Below are 21,296 nucleotides of genomic sequence, written 5' to 3'. Positions count from 1 at the left end.
TCTTCCCTCCCTCTTTTCCTCCCTCCCTCCGTCGGACGGGGCCATCCGCCCCACCGGGACAGTCGCTGCCGGCAGCTGCGGTGCAGCCTGGTGCGGGACGTCCCATCCCGGTGTGGTGTGGGACATCTTATCCCGGTGTGGGACATCCCATCTTGGTGCAGGACATCCACCTCGATACCACGTGGGACATCTTATCCTGATGAGGAACATCCCATCCTGGTTCAAGACATCCACGTCGGTGTGTTGTGGAACATCTCATTTCGGTGAGGAACATCTCATCCTGGTGCAAGACACCCCATCCTATTGAAGGACATCCACCTTGGTATGGTGCAGGTCATATCCTGGTGAGAGACGTCCCATCCCGGTATGGTGCAGAACATATCATCCCAGTGAGGAACATCCCACACCTCAGGAAGGTGTGGAGCACCTCATCCTGGTGAGAGACATTCCATCCCGATACCGTGTGGAACATAACATCCCAATAGAGGCCACCCCATCCCAAGCACAGCTCATCCCAGTGCTGGCTATCCTGATGGAGCTGCAGGGTTACCGGTGCCGTAGCAACCGGTACATCGAGAGCGGGCAGTCGGCGGTGCCCAGCTCGCTGCTGTTTGCCGCCGGGTTGTTGGGCAACGTGCTGGCATTACTGCTGCTGGGACAGCACCGGCGACGTTCTCGGTCTCCCGGTGGTCGCCCACCGAGAGTCTCAGCTTTCTATGTGCTGGTGAGCGGCCTGGCCGTCACTGACCTGCTGGGCAAGTGCCTGCTCAGCCCTATCGTTCTGGCTGCCTATGCCTACAACCGCAGCCTCAGTGAACTGGGACCGGGTGGACGCACCGAAGGTGAGCCTGGTGTCCTCTGCCAGCTCTTTGCGTTCCTCATGGCCTTCTTTGGGCTCGCCCCCACCTTGCTGCTCCTTGCCATGGCACTGGAATGTTGGTTGTCCCTTGGACATCCCTACTTCTACCGGCGGCACATCACCCGGCGGCTGGGTGCCACTCTGGGGCCGGCGGCGGCAGGGCTTTGTGCCCTCTTCTGTGCCCTGCCACTGCTGGGCTTTGGGGTGCCCATACAGTATTGTCCTGGGACGTGGTGCTTCATCCGTATGGCGGGTGGCGGACCACGCCAGCTCGGCTTCCCCGTCCTCTACGCCACCTTGATGGGTCTGTTGGTGCTGGCCATCGGCGCCTGCAACGTGAGCAGCATGCGGCACATCTACAGCATGGCTCGGCGGCAACCCCGCCGCGCCCCCCCCGCCGCCGCCGCTGCCCCGCGCATGGAGGAGTTCGACCACCTTGTCCTGCTGGGGCTCATGACAGTCCTCTTCACCATCTGCTCCCTGCCGCTCATCGTGAGTAAACCCCTCCCTCAGAACAGACACCACCCCCACGCCCCCAACTCCCACCGCCCCCAGGGGTTTGAGTGGTTGTTTTGGCCCCCATTGAGTTTCATCCACGCTGTCCATGGGGTCACCTTTGAATAACTCACCACTGCCACCCTGTCCTCTAGGGTCCCCCTTAAAATAACTTCCCCACCCCTTTCCATGAGATTGCAGACACACACACACCCCCGTGCATTGACTTCCCTGGAAATTATCCTCACCACCTGGTCCTAGGAAGGTTGGATTGTTGCTTTGGCCCCTTCAGAATAGTCCCTCACCCTGCCCGCGGCCAAAGCCCCTTGGAATACCTCCCCCCGCCATCAGCACCACTCAGTCCGCGGGGGGTGGGGGGGTGGGGCAGGTTGTTGAATTTTCCCCTTGGAGTAAACCCTGGGGGTTGGTCCTTTCATTAACCCCTACCTGTAAAATAACTTCCCCTCCCTGCTACCTTCTCCCACCTGCTTCTTGGAGCTCAGGGTAATAATTTACCCCGCCTCTAACTACCACTTTACCCCCTACAGCTTGGCCACAAGGGTCAGGCCGTTGCCTAAACCCCCTTGGCATAAGCCCCCACCACTCAGTCCTGGGGGGTAGTCAAGTTGTTGTGATTCCTTTGAATAGACTTTGGCACCAACACCCACTCCCGGGACGGGGGGGGGGGGGATGTGTGTGTGTGCTCATTGCTTTAGTTCCCTCGAAATAACTCACACTGCCACTCTGTCAAACCTTAGAACAATCCCCCCATCCCATTGTGGGAGATTCCCCACCACCATCACCACGTCCCCAGGGGTTAATTTATTGCTCCAACCTCCATGGCATCCCCTCCCCCATCACCACCATTTTGTGCCAGAACTGTTGGGGGTGGGGTAGTTTCAGGTAATTACTTTGACCCTCTCTAAGTGTGTCCCCAGTCCCTGGGGTCTGTCGGTTCTTTTAACCCCCCTGAAATAATTTTCACCACCATCACCCCGTTCAAGAATGGGAGGGGGGGTGGTGGTTAATTACTTGCTTTAATCCCACTGGAATAACAATGCCACCCCCATCCCAGGGGTTGGTTCCTTCCTTAAACCTCCATGGGATACCACACCCCCTGCTACGCCTTCCCCAATCACTACCACCCTGTCCTTGGGAGAGTCAGGTCATGCCCTGCCTTCCCCATCCCCCAATACCCATTCCCAGGGCTTAATTTATTGCTTTAACCCCCCCACGACCATGACTCTACCTCACAGTCATGGGTAGTTATTTTGTCCTACTCTGAATATTCCTCCCCATCCCAGGACTCTAGTTGCTGCTTTAATCCCTTTGGAATAACTTCACCCCACACACCCCCCAAAAAAAAAAAAACCAACAAAAACAAAACCACAAACCCAAACCAAACCAACCAACCAAAACAAAACAAAAGAAAACACCAAAAAAAACGCCAACAAAACCCCACCACCCTGCTCCTTTGGGATTTTTTTTTTTAATTGGGGACACACACACACACAGAGTTCATTGCTTTAGCACCTCAAAATAACTTCTCCCTCCCAGCATCTGTTCCTAGGAAGGTTTGTTCATTGTGTTACAACCTTCCATAACCACCCCCACCCCCAGTTCCCACCCCCATCACAGAGGTTCTGGGTAAATCCAGCTCCCTTTGAACCACAGGTTGGGAAAATCCTCCTGGAATTCTCCTTCTTCCCCAGCGATGGAGGTCCCACTGGTGGGGTGTGGGTAGGAGACCTCCAGCATGACAAAACCCTTGTTTCCCCCATCCTGACAATGCCAATCAGGGCCAGATCCTGAAGGACATGGAGGTGAAGGAAGGACCTTGTCCTTGATTGTAGTCCAGTTGCCCACCATCTGTGATCACAGGTGGGGAGCAACACAAGTGGTTTGTTCATTGTGTTAGACCCTTCAGTACACCACTACCACCACCACCCTGCACAGCCCTCCAGTTTCCACCCTCCCCCCCCATCCCAGAGGTGCTGGGTAGATCCAGCTCCTTTTGAACCACACTGGATTTCCCAACCTGGGGGAAATCCTCCTGGAAATCCTTCTCTTTCTTCCCCAGGGATGGGGGTCCTGCTGGTGGAGTGTAGGTGGGAGATCCCCAGCATGACAAAGCCCTTGTTATGCCCCACCTCTGCCCCGGGGCCAGATCCTGCAGGACCTGGAGGTGGAGGAAGGATCTGGATTGTGGTTCAATTGAGTTACCCAATGGATGCCTGGTCTGATGCCCATCACAGGGAGGGGCAACATGAGTGGGGTGGCAACACAAGTGGGGTGCAGGCCACAGAGGTTGGCTGCTCCCTTTACTCCATGAAACAACTGGGACAACTTCATGAAACAATTCCTGCCCTGGCACCAACTCTAATTTCCTGGTCCTGATGGGGCCATGGTCCTCTGTGCCATGACCATCCATGGCCCAGCTCCCAGCTTCAGGGTCTGGAAGCCACAAGATGTGCTGGTTCAATGCATAAGGATATTGAGGAGCAGGTCAGACTTCTTTGGCTGACCCCTGTGGGCATCATTCTGTTCTCACTTTTCCCCCTGCCGTGAGCTTTTCCCTCATTTCCCCATATATCCTTGTTTTCCTGTGGCAGATCCGGGCGTACATGGGGGCCTTTGCCGCCGACTTCAACGAGAACGCCGACCTCAGCGCCCTGCGCTTCGTCTCAGTGAACTCCATCGTGGACCCTTGGGTCTTCATCATCTTCCGCACCTCTGTCTTCCGCACCTTCATCCGCAGGGTTTGCCGGAGGCTCCACTCCCGGAAAACCTCCCTGAAAGGGTCCAGCCTGCAGGGGAGCAACCAGTTCTGTCCCCTGGGTTGGCGCAGGACGGACACCCCGCAACTTGGCTTTCCCTGAAGGCGTGGAAGAAGCTGGTGGCTGATGGTGAGGATGAGGAATGAGCCTTCAGCCCCACCTCAGAGCATCTCCGGGGCAGCACGTGGCTGCCACAGGTGGGGACAGCGCCCGACTCACAGTGAGGGGTGGGCATGAAGTGTTTCTGCCCCCTTCCCAGAGAGGAAATGGGGTAGGTCTAAGGTACCTGTGAATATTTTGGAGCAGCAGCACTTTGTGGAGGGTTTGAGGAGCGATTCGGCTCCAGGAAAGCAGGAGGGTTCTGGTGAGTGGCCTCAGGGCAGTGGGGAAACGCAGGGAGGAGAGGGGAGCGTGTGTCCCCCAGCAAATAAAAGTGGTTTGAAGCCCTGCTCCATTGCCTCATCCTGTGTGTGATTCCATGTTGAAGGGGGGTATTTGGGCCTGGTTTGGGGTGGCCTTGGCCTCAGTAAGGACAGAATAAGGGAACTTTTAGGGGTGTGGAGACTCAGAAACTTGAGCAGCAGCTCATGGCCACAACAAGGAGCTGGAAGGAAGGTGAGGTCCCTCCCTAGGACATCCTTCATCACTCCTCAGGATGCACATTGTCCCTCCTCAAGATGTCCATCATCCTTCTCTCTGGGACACCCATCATCTCTCCTCAAGGTGCCCTTCATCCTTCTGGGGAAACCCATCATCCCTACCTGGGACATCCATCATCCATCTCCCTGGGGCACCCATTGTTCTTCCCAAGACACCCTTCACCCCTCTTTGGGATGTCCATCATCCCTTCTTAGGCCACCCATCATCCCTCCCCTAACCCTGTATGCCCTGAGCAGGACTGTGGTTTTTCCACTACGGCTTGCTCTTTGGAGAATTGATTCCCCCAGGGGCTAATGCCCGTTCCTGTTCCTCAGCTGCCTACCTGTCCTGCTGTAATTATTTTAATTCCGTATTTATGGCCATCCCAAGCCCTAATTAGAGCCATAATTGAGGGAAGGCAGAACCTGGGAACTGTAACCTCATGGCACAAACATCACTTTAATGAAAGGTCCATTTCCCCTCAATCACACGTATTAACTGGATTTAGTGTCTGCCTCAAGTGATCATTTAGGCCAAAAAAAATTATGATAACCCACATCCCCATCTGCTCAGTGTCCTTGGAGGAGACAGGGCAGATCCATCCCCTCCCTCTGGTTAGTGCTTCTGCCACTTCTCATGCAATATTGACTCTTACAGTCAAATGGATTCTGGTTTGGAAAGAAGAACCTGATGGAAATGAACCCTGGGGCTTTTCTGAGGTGACCTGGTTGGGTTTAGCTCTGGCCATTTGACCAGGATCTCCTAGCTGAAGTAAAGAGCAGGATTTTATCTGAGGATGTATTTAAGGGGACCTTCAAGCTCCTTGCTCACTGCCATTCACTGATGTTTTCTAAGGACAAAGAGATTAAATGAGGCTTGATTCTCCTGTTGGTTTCATGTTACTGGTGTGTTATTGACTTGGAGATGGCTCACGTGGGACTGCAGAGTCAACAGCACCAAGCCTGTGCTGGGGCTTTGACCAGACCTGTTTCACCAGGGCAGGATGAAGGCCAGCTGAGATAATGGCTCTGCAAAAGATTGTTGTCCCATCCTGAGCTGGGAACTCCTCTGTGTGCCACCCAGGGCAGACAGACCAGGAATGGTCAGGCAACAGGAGCTGGGAGTGCTCAGTGTGTTCTGTCACTTTCCCTTGATCCAAATGAAGATTCACTCCTGCAGAGCCTTCTAGGAGAGGTCCTTGCACCACAGTATGTGTATTTAGAGGCCAAGGCAACCATGTGTCTAGAGCACAAGTCTTCTGAGGAACAGCTGAGACCTACAACTCCCTCAAAGGAAGCTGGGGCCAGGTGGAGGTTGGTCTCCTCTCCCAAGTAACAAATAATAGGATGAGAGGAAATGGCCTCATGTTGCATCACGGGAGGTTTATGTTGGGCATGAGGGAACATTTTCTTCCCCAAAAGAGTGGTTAAGCCTTGGAACAGGCTGCCCAGGGCAGTGGTGAAGTCCCCATCCCTGAAAGGATTTAAAAGCCATGTAGACATGTTGCTGAGGGACACCTTTTAGTGGTGGACTTGGCAATGCTGGGTTAATGGATGAACTCGATGATCTGAGAGGTCTCTTCCAACCAAAACAATTCTGTGATTCTATTCCATGCTCTGTGGAAAGCAGCAATGAATTTATAAGACCAAACAGGTTCTTTATGAAGGTGCACAAACACAGCCTCCATCCAAACCCTGAGACAATGCACACAGCACAGTGTCTGATCCATCCGTGATGGATCTTACAATCAGAGGAAAGAAATCATGGAGCCTTGCAATCTACTGGGGTAACCCCTCCCAGCCCCTGCATCATCCCTGCTCACCAGCTGGGCCCATGAACATGCTGGTAACCTTGACACATTCATCTGGTTTTAGCAGTGCTTTTAACTGGAGTTCTGCCCTTACTGGTGTCCTACCTGCTCTGAGAGCAGACTTGGATCTCCAACCAGCCATCACTGCCTCCAGGTGAGCCGAGCTCCAGCAAGGTTTGTACTGGAGACTGAATGCCAAACTGCCCTCTGAGCAGATAAATCACTCCTTGACGTGTTCCTGGGGCTTGGGACTGCCATATCATGGTCCTCTCCAGAGATGGCAGCATGTTCCCAGCCAGGGCAGGGCTCCTGAGCATGCTAGGCATAGTTTCTGTGAGGAGGGGGCTGCCACACTCCACCCCAAGCTGGTGAGCAACCAACTTTTCAATGGCTAAATACATAGTTTTGGGTCTTGGAGAGTTGCATCAAGGCTCCAAGACCTTTCCTTTTACTGGACTCAGAAAAAAAAAAAAAAAAAAAAAAAAAGAATAAAACCAAACTAAAATTATATAAAAATTGGGAAAAAAAAAAAAAAAGAAAAAAAATCCCTGCAACACACACTTCAGTTGTTAATGTTGCTACACAGGAACCAAAAAGAGACCAGAGGCTCCAGACTCTCCAGCCAAGCACTGAAGAGGTGGGCAGTAGGTAGAGGGAGGGGATTCTGCCCTTCTGCTCCATTCTGCTGAGACCCCTACTGCATTGCTGGGGTCAGCTCTGGAGCCCTCAGTACAGGAAAGACATGGACCTGTTGGAGCAAGGCCAGAGAAGGTCACAGGAATGATGGGAGGGATGGAAGCCCTCTGCTGTGAGGTCAGGCTGAGAGAGTTGGAGTTGTTCAGCCTGGAGAAGAAAAGGCTCCAGGGAGACCTTCTGGTGGCCTTTCAGTGCTTAAAGTGGCTGGTCAGAAAGCTGGGGACAGACTTGAGCAGGGCCTCTAGTGACAGGACAAGGGGTAAGGGTTTGAATTAATAGAGGGAGATTGAAACTAGAGAGAAGGGAAAAATTGTTTATGCTGAAGGTGTTGAGACCCTGTCTCAGGTTGCCCAGAGAAGTGGTAGATCCCCCATCCCTGGAACTATTTCAAGTCAGGTTGTCTGGGGCTGTGAGCAACCTGCTCTAGTTGCAGATATCCCTGCTGACTGCAGGGTGGTTGGACTAAAGGACATTGAAAGGTCCTTTCCAGCCCAGACCCGTCTGTGACTCTCTGATCCTGTTCTATGAGCTGAGAGCCCTCCCCATTCTTATCCTCCTCCCAGCTCCTCACACAGCTCAGCCGTCCCCTGTGGGCTCTCTCCATGCCAGATTAATCCCATGCCAGCAGTCCTCAAAGGGACAGATCTAATGGAGGCATTCAAAAGCTGCTGCTCAGCTCAAGCCTGTGGCTCACACCAACCATGCTCTTTTAGGAGGTGCCATGCTGTGCCCTCCAGCACCATCCCACGCTCACAGTGTCACTGGTGTCACCCAACCCTCCATCCCACTCCTCTCCTGAATATAAAGCAAGCATGGTCAGGTTGGGTTTTTCTCAGCTCACGAAATCCAGGCAGAGCTTTACACAAGCTCATTTCCCAGAAAATTGTTTAGTTCTTGCAAAAAGCCTTTTTGGTTTTGTCCTCCTACATTTTTCATCCCTTCTGGAAGCAGGAAAGCACATGCCTGGGCAAGCAGCAATATCAAAGCTGCCAGGCACCCAAGGCAGGGTGCTCAGCCTGAGGAACCTGAAGACACAACCAGTGGTTTCATTTGGGTTTTTTAAACCCAGGCACCCAGGAGCATGCAGCAGAGCCACCAAAATCTGGACCTGCTGCTCAGCCCTGCTTTTGTAAGGACTGGGTGGCAGCAGCCCTGTGTCAGATAAGGGATAGGGCTGGGAGAAGAACACTGTCTGATGTTGGGGTCACATGGGTTTGGAGTTTGAAAGGGTCCCTTCCCTTGGTGCAGCCCTGGGTGCATTAAGAGTGTAGCCACTAGGTCAAGGCAGGTTCTCCTCCCCCCTACTCTTCCCTAGTGAGGCCACAGCTGGAGTACTGGATTCAATTCTGGGCCCCCCATTTCGAGAGACAGGGTCTGGTGGAGGCTCCAAAGATGCTGAGGGGCCTGGAGCATCTCTGTGAGGAGAGAAGGCTGAGAGACCTGGGGCTGTTGAGTCTGGAGAAGAGCAGACACAGAGGGATCTTAGCAATGCTCAGCAAGAGCTAGAGGGTTGGGGCAAGAGAGTGGAGCCAGACTCATTCCAGTGGTGCCCTGTCAGAACAAGGGGCAATGGGCACAAACTGGAACCCAGAGGGTTCCATGTGAACATGAGGAAAAGCTTTGCTATGAAGGTGCTGGAGCAGGCTGCCCAGACAGGCTGTGGAGTCTCCATCTCTGGAGAGGTTCCAAACCTGCCTGGACATCGTGATCCTGGGCAATCTGCTGTGGGTGACTCTGCTTGAGCAGGGTTGGACCAGAAGATCTGGAGAGGTCCCTTTCAGCTCTGCCATTCTGGGATTCAGGGATCCCTCCATGCACTGGTTTCCTCCATGCCCAAATCTCTCCTTGAATCCATCAGGGATGGAGCACGATCCCAGTTCCCTTCCTGGCAGGCTCCAGAAGTTGAATTCTCTTGGCTGCAGGGTTTGTATGGAATTCCTGCAACTTTCCTACAAGCCCAGAGATTTTTTTCCCTAAGGATTTCCACCCTGGAAATCTTCTAGGGAAAACAATGCCAATGACCCTTAGGACTACATCTGATCCTTGTTAGATGCAAGAGAGATGAGAGAGACAAGATAAACATGGAAGGAAAAGGAAGAAAACAAAGGCTTCCCAAAAAATGGACAGAGTGTACCAAATGACATGTTGCTTTTTTTTTTTTTTTTTCTCCTCTCCTGTTATTGGAAAAAGAAAATCATCCCATCAGAGGCAACTGTTATTTGAGAAGCTTGAAGCCCCAGATGGGTATTTAAAGCTCCATTAGCTGCCTGGAAAAAGCTCCAGAAGATGTCAAAATCCCTGCCTGAGCTGTGACATGCAACACTAGAAAGGAGTGGGAGGCTGAGAAAAGCCTTGGAACAAACACCCTACAGGGTGTCTTCTGATGGGAAAAGGTCTCCAGATGAGTAGACTGCAGCCTCTGTAAGAGGCTCAGATAGACCAGGGCAGGATTTGGCCTCAGCTTTATTTATTAACCTGTCTTTTATGGAAACCACAGATTACTGAACATGCTAGGATCCCATCCAGCCTCAGGAAGGCAACAGGACCACTCCCACCATCAGACATCCACGTGCTGTACCAAGTCTGCAAAGCTGGGAGGGGGGTTAAAAGAGATCCTGAGATGTGTGGAGGGTCTGGGCCCACCTACATGGAGGGTTAGTCTGGGAGTTAGCTAAAATATTACCCCCTCCATTGCCCCCATGGCTTTGGCTGTGGAAATGGAGGGGGTTGGGGCTCATGTCCTACTCAAGATGCTAAAGTAATCTTTGAGCTGTGTGACAGAAGAAACCAAAGCAAGAAGTAAGAGAAGCTGGTTGGAAATGGAGGTGCTGTCACAAACCACAGCTCACCCAGCCCTGAAGGTTGCCCTACACCGTTATTTCCTTTACGAAGTTCCTGTTACAAAAGCAAGGTCTTAAAAACAGCAACCCAAATGCAGCAGCAACCTGCTGTGTCCATGCTGGAGATGATCAGTGAAGCATCATTTCACCAGGGGTTGTGGGGGGACGACCAGAGCTCTTTGAAAGGACAGTTTTCTGTTAGGTCATGGATGAAGCAGGGCATCTGAGTCCTGCCTGGCCTCCAGATCCCAGTTTGGAAGTCAAGGGTAAAAGCTTTGCTCTCAGCAAGATGGGGAGAAGGTCAGGGTCATGACTGGGGAAACTATGCAACAGTGAGAGCTTCCTGTGCCAGCATCCCAGCCCAGCATTCCTGGAGCAACAAAGGGACTCCCAACCCAGAGCTTCCAGACCAGTACTGGGACTTCAAAGCCAGCACCAGGTTGAGGGATTCCCAGCCTGCAACTGGAACTTCCCATGCCATGGAGCTCCCAGAGCTTCACCAGAACTCCTAGACCAGTACTGGGATTCTTGGACTGGCCAGGGGCTGGCCATGTGTGGGGCTACTGGAGCAACAGCAGGGATCCCAGACTGGCACTGGGATTTCCAGCTTGGCACTGGGGCTGGCCAAGCAAGGGGCTCCCCACACCAGCAGTGGGACTGGTGGTACCCTGAGGCTCCTGGACCTCTGGCACCAGGACTCCCGCCTGGCGGTGGGACTCTTGAACTGGATGAAGGCTGGTCATATGAATGGTTCCTGGACTGGCACCAGGACTTGCCATGCCTCAGAGCTCCTGGAGCAGCACTGGAGCTCCCAGACCAGTACTGGGACTCACAGACCACCACCAGGGCTGCTGGTCAGGGGGTTCCCAGCCCAACACTGGCAGACCAACGCTGGGGCTTCTGGACTGGTACCAGGACTCCTAGACTGGCACTGTGGGGCTCCTGGACCAATACTGGAATTCCTAAATGTGCACTAAGGCTGCCCAGAGAGGGGGTCCCAGGTCGGCACTGGGGATCCTGGACCAGTACTGGAACTCCCAGCTCAGCACTGGGGCTGACTGTGGGAGGGGCTTCCAGACTCCCACAGGGGCTGACGGTGGCTCTGAGATTCCAGACACGTACTAGGGCTCCCGTCCCGGTGTCGGCACTTTCTGGCTGGCTTACGGCTGGCCTTGCGCGGGGCTTCTGGAGCATCACTACGGGGCTTCCAGCTCAGTAGCGGCGGTCCCGGACCAATATCGGGACTCGCAGCCCGGCACCAGCGCTGCCCATCAAGGTGCTCCCAGCCCAGCGCCGCGGCTCCCGGACCAGTACGAGGGCTAACGGTGCCTTGAGGCTCCCGGACAGACACCGGGGCTCCCGTCCCGGTTACAGGCACTCTCTGACTGGCCTCTGCCTGGTCGTGCGAGGGACCGGAATATCATCGGGACTCCCAGCCCAGTACCGGGGCTGCTGGACTGATACCGGGAATCCTAGCCCGGCAAAAGCGCTGCCCATTGAGGGGCTCCCAGTCCGGTACCTGGGCTCCTGGACCGACACCGGGACTCCTAGGCCGACACCGGCACTGCCCATCAAATGGCTCCGAGCCCGACACTGGGCTCCCGGAGCATCACCAGGACCCACGGCCCGGCGCGGGGGCTACCCATTGAGGGACTCGCAGCCCGACACCGCGGTTCCTGGACGGATACCGGGACTCCCAGCCCGGCACCGCCGCCGCCCGCCCATCCCCGTGGCCTCCCGGGGCGGGCTCGGTGGAGGCGGGCGGGGCAGGGGTGGGTTGTGTTTTTGGCGGGGGGTTAACCACAGAGGGCGGTACCGGCGGTGGGTTGGTTTTCTCTTTTGGCGGAGGGAGGTCAACCACGGAGGGCGGTACCGGCGGCGGCGGCGCAGTCGGGAGGCGGCGGCGGCGGGATGAACGGGACAGGGCAGGGGCTGTACGACCGCAGTGAAACCTTACCGGCCGGGGCTCGCCCGCTGATCAGCGCCTTCATGTTCTCCGCCGGACTCTTGGGCAACCTCTTGGCCCTGGGCTTGCTGCTGCGTTGTCGCCGTGGTCCGCGAGCTCGCCCACCTTCCCTTTTCCACGTCCTGGTGCTGGCTCTGGTGGTCACCGATCTTCTGGGCACCTGCTCTGTCAGCCCTTTCGTCCTGGCTTCCTACCACCATAACCGTACCTTGACTGCCCTGGCGCACGGAGGACACATCTGCCTCTACTTTGGCTTTGCCATGAGCTTCTTTGGCCTCGCCACCATGCTCATCCTCTTCGCCATGGCGCTGGAGCGATGTCTGGCCCTGGGGTGGCCTTACTTCTACGAGCGCTTCCTCAGCCCCCGCACGGGCTTGGTTGCCCTGCCTGCCATCTACACCTTCTCAGCAGCCTTCTGCTCCTTGCCGCTGGTGGGCTTCGGGAGGTATGTGCAGTATTGCCCTGGCACTTGGTGCTTCATCCAGATGCGCCCGGACTACCTCCAGCAAAACGGCACCAGGGAGATGTCCGGATTGGACGTCACCTTCTCACTTCTCTATGCCACCTTGCTGCTCTTCCTCATCCTCTCCGTGCTGCTCTGCAACCTTAGCGTGATTGCCAACCTGGCCCGCATGCACCGTCGTGGGCAGAGGACTCGCCGGCTGGCTGTGACCGAGCAGCCCCGGGTGGCTGGGGGCTGTGGCCGCCGCATGTTCTCCATGGCCGAGGAGATTGACCACCTTCTTCTCCTCTCCATCATGACCATCACCTTTGTCATCTGCTCCCTGCCATTTACGGTGAGTGCAATCGCCTGTCCCCTGGCATGGGGTCCCTCTCCCCAGCACCCCCATTTCTGTCCCTTTGTAAGTCTCCCTCCTGCTCCACTGCCCAGACCTCAGCTGCTGAGCACCCCCATTTCTGTCCCTTTGTAAGTCTCCCTCCTGCTCCACTGCCCAGACCTCAACTGCTGAGATCAAAGCTCAGCTCCTTCTGAAGCTTGGGAGACCCCATCTCTGCCACAACCTTAATCTGAACATACCTTGGAGAACTGGGAGAACCACTCCCTGTATCCCCAGTGTCAGGAGGAGAATAGGGTGGCAGGAGAATGGAATGGCAGGACAACAGGATGACAAGACGATGGGGTGGCAGGACCTGAGGTGCTCTGTCATCTTGCAGAGGCTTAGAAGCCAGGCAGGGTCTGGGGTAGTGGTCCTGGGGACCACACTGTGTCATTTCAGTTCCAGGAGCTGGGCATTCACAGTGGAGGTGCGAGGAGTGGCAGAGCAATAAAGCAGCCATCCAAAGACGGGGGTGAAGGAGATACTGCTGGGCTGGAGACATCTGGGCTGGGCTGTCAGAGTTATCCCAGATTTCTGTGGCAAGAGGGCAGGGTGGTGGAGCTAGAGATGCAGGCAGGCAGCACCCACCTCACTGTTAGAGGTCTCCAGTCCTATGCAACAACACCTGGGTGTGAGCACGGAGGTGGATGGTTACTGGGAATGGAAACCCATTCCCAGGATGCCTCATCCGAAGGGCTGTGACCACATCCTGTGTCCCATGCATTCACAAGGGTTCAGGCAGAAACACAGAATCAAAACACCAAGTAAAGAAGGGGAGGGCATGAGTCCCCTGACTTTGCCCTGGATTCTCCCCACCAAAGAGCCACTTTTCATCCATCCCAGCAGCATCATGCCCCCTGGAGCACTTCAAGCCATTCACATCTTCTGCCTGTATGTGCAAGCTTGTCACCAAGGGAAGTAATTTTGTAATCATTAGAAGTGAGTCCCACCAGGGCTGGGAGTGGAGCCAGCATTAATTTTGTGCTCCCAGAGTGAAACAGGTGCTACCTTCCCTTCCTGCTCCCTTTCTTTCCCAAAGGAAAGGAGAACCACAACAGGCTGTAGCCAAGCCTGGGTTTTAAGACAGGAAGAAGGCATGTCTGGATGCTTGGGAGCATCCCAGGAGCCAGGCTTGAGATCCTACAAGACACTAAAGCTCAAACTTTGGTGCTTTGGGGTCATTACAGAGCAGGATTCCTTGGTGGAAACGTGTGGATGGGTCTGCTGGGGGTAGATGGGATGGGAAAGTGCCACTGATGGGGATCCCGGGGCCCTCTGGTAGCAGACAGTCACGCAGAAGCACAGCTGGCTTCTCCTTTCCCATTGCCCGGTTCCCATGTTCAGGCTGCCTTTTGGCAGCATCTCAAACTGAGCCTCCTTGATGGGACACTTTCTCTTCTGCTTGGGGCTGCCCACAGCCCCAGCAAGGAGCATCTTGGTCACACGAACCCAACAAAGATAAGGTCACAGGACCACAAAATCAAAAGCACCCTGAGCCTGGGGAAGTCCTCAGAAGAGCTGCGCTCTCAAGCACCACCGTGCCCACCCGGTGCCCTGGGATGCACCATCCCTGGGTGGGACCCAATGGATCCCAGCTGGAGGAGGGATCTTCCTGCCTCTCACACCCCCAAGTCCCATCTCCATCCGAGTCCCCCAAAGTGAGGGGGTGGCAATTTGACCCATATGAGTAAGGAGTGCTGAGTCACCCGTCCAGGAAGCCTCGTAAGCTGCTATGAGTCGGCATGTCTCAGGAAGAACAAGAGAGGTTCGGCAGCTCTCATCCTCTCCATCTTCCACATCTTTCCTCAGCAAGAATTTCACTTAAACTGGTGGAGGCAACAAGTGTGCTGGGACAGCCCAAATTTAGCAGTTTGTAGTTACTCTCCTATGTTTTTCAGTGTTCTGTAGGCAGAACTTCTGTCCCTCTACAAGTGTTTGAAAGAAAGTTGGAGTCAGGTGGGAGCTGGTCTCTTCTCCCAAGGAACAAGAGGAAATGGCCTCAGGTCGCACAAGGGGAGGTTCAGGTTGGACATTAGGAACAATTTCTTTCCCAAAAAGGTTGTCAAGCACAGGCTGCCCAGGGCAGTGGTGGAGTCCCCAGCCCTGGAGGGATTAAAAGCTGTGTAGATGTGGTGCTGAGGGACATGGTTTTGTGGTGGACTTGACAGTGCTGGGTTAACGGTTGGACTCAATGATCTTGAAGGTCTTTTCTAGCCTATGATTCCATCCCAAACCTCCCCAAGAAGCTGCTAGGGACTGGATCCTGGAACCCCAGACCTGCTGCTATTGTCCCCATCATGTTTTACAGATCCGTGCCTACATGAACAAGTTCAGCAAAGAGAACAACGACGCCTGGGACCTCCTAGCCCTGAGATTTCTCTCTATTAACTCCATCATTGACCCATGGGTCTTTGCCATCCTGAGGCCACCAGTCCTGAGGTTCATGCGCTCAGTGCTGTGCTGCCAGGTGACCCCCATGAGCCAGGACAGACGGACTTCATCCCCTGCAAAGACAAAACTGTCCGTTCAGCTGGACTCCTGCAGGCAGTAGATCCATCAGCCGTTCCAGGAGACATCTGCCAGGTGAAGCAAAGCCCTGCCAGATGTTAACAAATCTCTGCCTTACGGCCCATAAAGAGATGTATCTGCTGCTGAGTGGGCTGGGTATGGGTGGCCCAGCCAGATGCCACCTCATGTCACCCTGGAAAGGCAGTGTGGTCTCTTGCAGGGCAAAAAACACAGTGGGACAAGTTCAGAAGGGCTGCTGAGTACCTGTCTATCGCTGTTGTCCTTAGGTGGGGCTGCTCCCACCAGGTGAAGGAGGCAGGCTTAGTTCAGCCACACTACAGAAGGGTTGAGGGGTGAAGAACTGGGGGGACTGTGCTATAACACTACTGCCTGGGGGGCTTGTCAGGGAACAGGGCTTCCCAGCAAGGTCCCTACAGCTGTTTTGGGCTGAAGGAAGCATGCAGGCAGGGTCCCCAAGATGGGGCTGGGTGGCTGCCTTTGCTGCAAGCACCTGTCTCTGCCCTTAGATCCCTAAGGATCAGGCAGGTGAGGAAGGGGGCAGTGTACCCCCAGATGTTCCCCTTTATTTAGTAGGCTGGTTGCCTCATGAAATGCACTCTACCAGGTGTAGGTCTGTGTCCATGTGTTTGTCTGTCCAGAGATGTTTAGGCTCCTGTGGGTGCTGGCTCAGCATGTCTGAGGAGCACCAGGGTGGAAAAAAAGGCTACATCTTGGCACTTGTGATGGCAGCAGAGCTGTGTGGCCCTTCCTGAGCACTCATCTGGCCATTTTCTTTGCCACATAGTTTGTGCAGAAGCCGACATGGGGAATAAAGAGCCCAAATGGAAGGTTTTGGTGACAGCCATGAGCTTCACCCATCTCCACGGTGATGTAGCTGATGGGTTTGGGATTGGCACAGAGGAATGTTTGTCCTCCTGCCAGCCTGGGACAAACCTGCTTAGGGGCATCACTTCTCTAGAGGTTTTAATTTGGGAAAAAAAAAAAAACAACACCAAAATCACCCAACCCAAAAAATCCAGCTGCAGAAACACCTAGGCTATCAATCCCACCCCATCAGGCACCATCATTCCATGCCACTACTTTGTTTTAGGGGATGCAGGTTGCTCTTTGGGGCTCTGGGCTGGTCCCCACTGGAATAAGAGCATCCAATCCAGGCTCTCTGGGGCTCCAGACTGGTCCTCATTGGGATAAGGAGCATCTAACAAGCTGGGTTTGTCCTAAGGCTATCATTGCCATTTGTGGTTGCTGGGGGAACTCATGGTTCCCATTTGTGCAACATCACTGGGGTATCTTGTTGGGTGCTTGAGAGCTGCAGCTCTGCTCAGAAAGTCCAAAGGTGCTGAGATTTGTAGCTTGTCTGTGGTTTGTTAGTTGAAGTACTGTTAAAATAAAATTAAATATTGTTGTGTAAATAATAAATGTTTCTCAAGGGAGAAATGTCTCTCAAAGGAGCCTGCTGCATCATGCATGGGTTTGTCCTTCTGATGCACCTCAGGGTAGATCTGGCTCCTTGGGGAAATGTGTCACCTGCCTGGAACACCAGCAGTGGGATGAAGCCTTGGGGATGGGGGGAGAGGGCAAGAGGAGAGGTCAAGAAGGGCAACCTGTGCCTTCAGTTTCCTATAATCTGAAAACACTATTTTATAGACATGGGATGATATTTTTGCCTTACCTCTGCACCCCTCTTTAGAGCGCTTCCCTAAAAGCCTGTAAAACCCCAAAGGCAGGGAGAGGCAGGCAAAGCTCCTACCTGTGATCCAAATAATCCAAATTTAACCAGCCACCCTAAAATAAAATACAAAATCTTTTAAAAGGCAGAATTTATGTCACTTTTGTCAGGCAGCCAATATCCACAGGAAGTTTACTGGCCTCCAAAACGTGTGTGGGCAGATGTCATCCATGGGCTGCTATTGCTCAATCCGTGGGTTTCTGGCAGCACCCTGTGCCTTGCAGGGGGGATGGTGGGGGGGAAAAGGGGGAAAAATTTGTGGGGGAGGTTTGTCAGATGCACCCTGTGGCTGGGGTGCTCCCCATCCTGTCACCTAACTCATGAGATTAAGACAGTCACTGAGCTTTGGGGGTCCAGATATGGCAGAGTCTCACCTGCATCTTGGGCAGTCATTGGTGCCCCCTCCCCAGGTATTTCCCCATGCAGGCACGCAGCAGCAGCAGCAAAAGTATTTGGGGGGGGGGGGGGGTCGGTCAGGGTTTGTGCACCCCAGCCACGTGTCAGAGGGTGCTTGGCATGAAGAGGAGCCAAAAGCTTTGGGAAGAGCTGTGGGCCCATGGATTTTATTTCTGCAGATGATCATGACCTGGTTGCTCACACTGGAATTTTGGGACCAGATGCCAGAGGAAAAGGCTGCCTGGCATGCAAAAACGGAAAGAAAAAGGAAAAAATAGTCACCATATGGGAAATAACGGAAAGGTTCACATCCTGCAGAGACCAGCCTGCTGAGGCATGTGACAGTGGTGGGAAAGGGACCCAAGGCCATCCCTGGCAGCACAGGGGACAACACGAAGGCAAGATGCTCTCAGTGGTCACCAGCTATAGGGTGCTGACCACTATTTGCCAGCTGCTTGGGTTTTATATGATGTCTATGGCTCCTCATCAGGAAACCTGGGGCTGGGAGACCCAGAATCCATTCTGCTAGGACCTGCTTTTCAGAGGGTAGTGCTGCAGCAGTCACTCTCATGTGAGGTGTCCTCAAGAAGGGACAACAGTCCTGGCACATGGGGTCAGGGAAATGATTTGGCCAGGGGTGCTTTCAGAAGGGTGTGGTCAGCAGGTTGAGGGAGGTTCTCCTCTACTTTGCCCTAGTGAGGCCACAGCTGGAGTACTGGGTCCAGTTCTGGGCTCCCCAGTTCAAAAGAGACAGGGAACTACTGGAGAGAGTCCAGTGGAGGCTACAAAGATGATGGAAGCCTGGAGCATCTCTGTGAGGAGGAAAGGCTGAGAGACCTGGGGATGTTTAGCCTGGAGGAGAGCAGCCACAGAGAGGGGATCTCATCAATGCTTAGCAAGAGCTAAAGGGTGGGGGGCAAGAGGATATGGCCAGATTCTTTCCAGTGGTGCCCTGTGACAGGACAAGGCAGTGGGCATAAACTGGAATCAAGGAGGTGCCATCTGGATGTGAGGAAAAATTTCTTTGCTGTGAAGGTGCTGGAGCCCTGGAGCAGGCTGCCCAGGGAGGTTGTGGAGTCTCCTCTGGAGAGATTCCCAACCCAGCCAGACATTGTGATCCTGGGCAACCTGCTGTGGGACACTCTGCTTTAGCAGGGGAGCTGGACTAGAGGATCTCCAGAGATCCTTTCCATCCCACATCAGGCTGTGATTCTGTGATTTGAGGAGAGGTTTGATGCATGAAAGGAGAGAAACCCCCTCAAGCCCTGACTGCCTTGGCCATGTTGCATCCTGCAGAGACAGGGACGCTGCTGTGGGACACTGCCCTGCGTGGGGTCTGGTCTTCACTCCATACCTCAGAAAGGAATGTGATCTCAGCCCCCTGAGCAGGGTGCACTGGCTGAACCCAACCTTGGAGCTCCTGGCTCTGAGTTACCTCCACCCACTGCTGCCCCAAAAGCCCAGAAAACAAAAAAAGCAACACCTGCTGCTTCCTTCAGATGAGAAAAAGGCCTTGATTAGAGCTCTGTAATGATGAGGAGGGCCATCAATCTCCCTTCATCCTGAGTCATGAGCTTACACAAAACACTGCTTTCATTAGCCTAGTGCAGGAGCCATTAAGATTTGAGTCTCTTCAGCTCAACTGACGTCAGCTCAGTGCAAACAGAAGGTGCCCAAGTGTCACTGGGTTGTCTCTGCACACCCCTAATGATGCTTTATTTCTGTACCAGAAACACAGTGGTGCAAGAAAGCCCCAGGCAGGTCTTTACATCTGAGTTTTCATCTGGAAATCAAACTGCTCAAAGAATAAGGCCACCCTGGGGACAAGGGATGGCAGCCACTGACCATCAGACCTCTGAAAAATAGAGAAGGACTTTCTAGAGTGGCTGGAGGGAGTAGGGGCTGGAGGAAGATCAAGACCTTCCTCAACCAGCAAGAGCAGCCCAGGGGTGGCTTTGAGCTGAGTGCCAGGCCAGCATCTGCCCCTCCTTCTGAGCTGTCTCCCTTAATAAGAAAGTCATGAAGGTTCCAGGCAGTGGGACATAGTTTGGGTGGGAAATGATGGTGATGCAATGCAGTGTTTTGGAGAAAATGGGCACTTTTGGAGAGTAGAGAAGAAAAGACAGGAGCTTTATTGCCCAGTCCTTTTCTGGATTGTTTGGATCATCTTAGTGCAGACAACACCAAGCTGTGTGGTGTGGTCAATACACTGGAAGGACAGGATGACAACCAGAGGGATCAAGACAAGCTTGAGAAGTGGGGCCATGTGAGCCTCCTGAGGTTCAAAAAAGCCAAGCACAAGGTCCTGCACCTGGGTCGGGGCAAACCCTGGTACCAACAGAGGCTGGGGGATGAGGGGCTGGAGAGCAGCCCTGAGGAGGACTTAGGATTGGTGGTGGCTGAAAAGCTGGACATGAGCTGGCACCATGTGCTCACAGCCCAGACCCAGCATGTCCTGAGATGATCCCCAGGAGCGTGGGCAGCAGGTGCAGCACAGGGCAGGTGGAGGTCACCACAAGAAGGCAATAGCCAGGAGAGCACAGAGCAAAAATAGCAAGAGCTGAGATTTGCAGAGAATGAAATGATGACAGCAGCATGGTCAGCCTGCTGCTGACCCTTCTCTATTTGGGAAAGAAAATGGAGAGGACTTCTCTGTGAAGGCCAAGAAAAACATCTCTTATCCTCAATATTGAGCAGGAGATGGAAGGGCTTGGCTGAAGAGCTGGGCAGCTGGGTCTCAGTAGTCCAATATAAGGACATGGACCTGTTAGAGCAGGGCCAGAGGCTACAGCAATGATGGGAGGGCTGGAAGCCTTCTGCTGTGAAGCCAGGCTGAGAGAGTTGGGATTGTTCAGCCTGGAGAAAGGACGGCTCTGGTGAGACCTTCTGGTGGCTTTTCAGTGCTTAAAGGGGGCTGCCAAAGCAGAAGGTAGCTATGGTAAAGCCAAATGTTTCTCTTTTCCCTGTGTTCCAGCCATGGGGAATTGTCATCAGTTCCAATATCTGAGGCAAGCACTGGCACTGCTGCAAAGCTGGTTTGGGAGCCCAGCTGTGCCATCTTCCCTTCAGTCACTTCCTTGCCTAATTGATTTAATCCTGTTTAATCAGCTTTCACACCACACGCCCTCCTGCAGCCCAGGGAGATGGGCTGGCTGCTCATCATCTGCCCGGAAATGGAGCCGCCTGGCTCATCCCTTCTGCTCAGGGCTCTGCTTTCCTTCCAGTCTCCCGAGGGAGGTGTTCCACTGGGATTCTGGGCTCAGACACATCACTGCACGCAGCACACAGCATCACTGGATTCTGCAGACTGGCCCCAAATGTCCACATTTGCTGACCCCCACAAATGGGATTGTGGGGGTGTTGTGCCTCAGAGAGAGCTGGGACTGAATCACAAGGAGAGGCCAAAACAACTAAAAAAATCAGAGAATCACAGAATGCTTTGTGTGGGGAGCAGTGTTTAAAAGTCATCTAGTCCAACCCTGCAGCCAACAGGGACTAGAGCAGGTTACTCAGAGCCCCAAACAACCTGGCCTGGAATGGTTCCAGGGATGGTCAGTGGACTTGTCAGTGTTGGGTTAATGATTGGACTCAATGATCTTAAAGGTCTTTTCCAATCTAGTAAATTCTGAATCTGTGGTTCTGTGGAGCATATACCACTTCTCTGGGGCATATACCACTTCTCTGGGTAACCTGGGCCAGGGTCTCATCACCCTTACTGTCA

General features: G+C 53.9%; 2 protein-coding genes across 2 annotated transcripts; both read left to right on the top strand.

The window, feature by feature from the left end:
- The first annotated feature begins 532 nt into the window (after positions 1-532).
- On the top strand, positions 533-4,233 carry PTGDR (prostaglandin D2 receptor). The gene is made up of 2 exons (XM_054400590.1): positions 533-1,351; positions 3,967-4,233. The coding sequence occupies exons 1-2, from the start codon at positions 533-535 to the stop codon at positions 4,231-4,233; spliced, it is 1,086 nt and encodes a 361-aa protein (XP_054256565.1).
- A 7,794-nt stretch (positions 4,234-12,027) lies between these two features.
- Positions 12,028-15,472, top strand: PTGER2 (prostaglandin E receptor 2). The gene is made up of 2 exons (XM_054400682.1): positions 12,028-12,879; positions 15,230-15,472. Exons 1-2 carry the CDS (start codon positions 12,028-12,030, stop codon positions 15,470-15,472), a joined length of 1,095 nt encoding a protein of 364 aa, XP_054256657.1.
- The last annotated feature ends 5,824 nt before the right edge of the window (positions 15,473-21,296 follow it).

The sequence above is a fragment of the Indicator indicator genome, chromosome 4 (genome assembly GCF_027791375.1).
Source record: "Indicator indicator isolate 239-I01 chromosome 4, UM_Iind_1.1, whole genome shotgun sequence".
In the NCBI taxonomy this organism is placed as follows: domain Eukaryota; kingdom Metazoa; phylum Chordata; class Aves; order Piciformes; family Indicatoridae; genus Indicator; species Indicator indicator.
The sequence above is the reverse complement of the archived record's forward strand: the minus strand, read 5'-3'. Positions and strand labels throughout refer to the sequence as shown.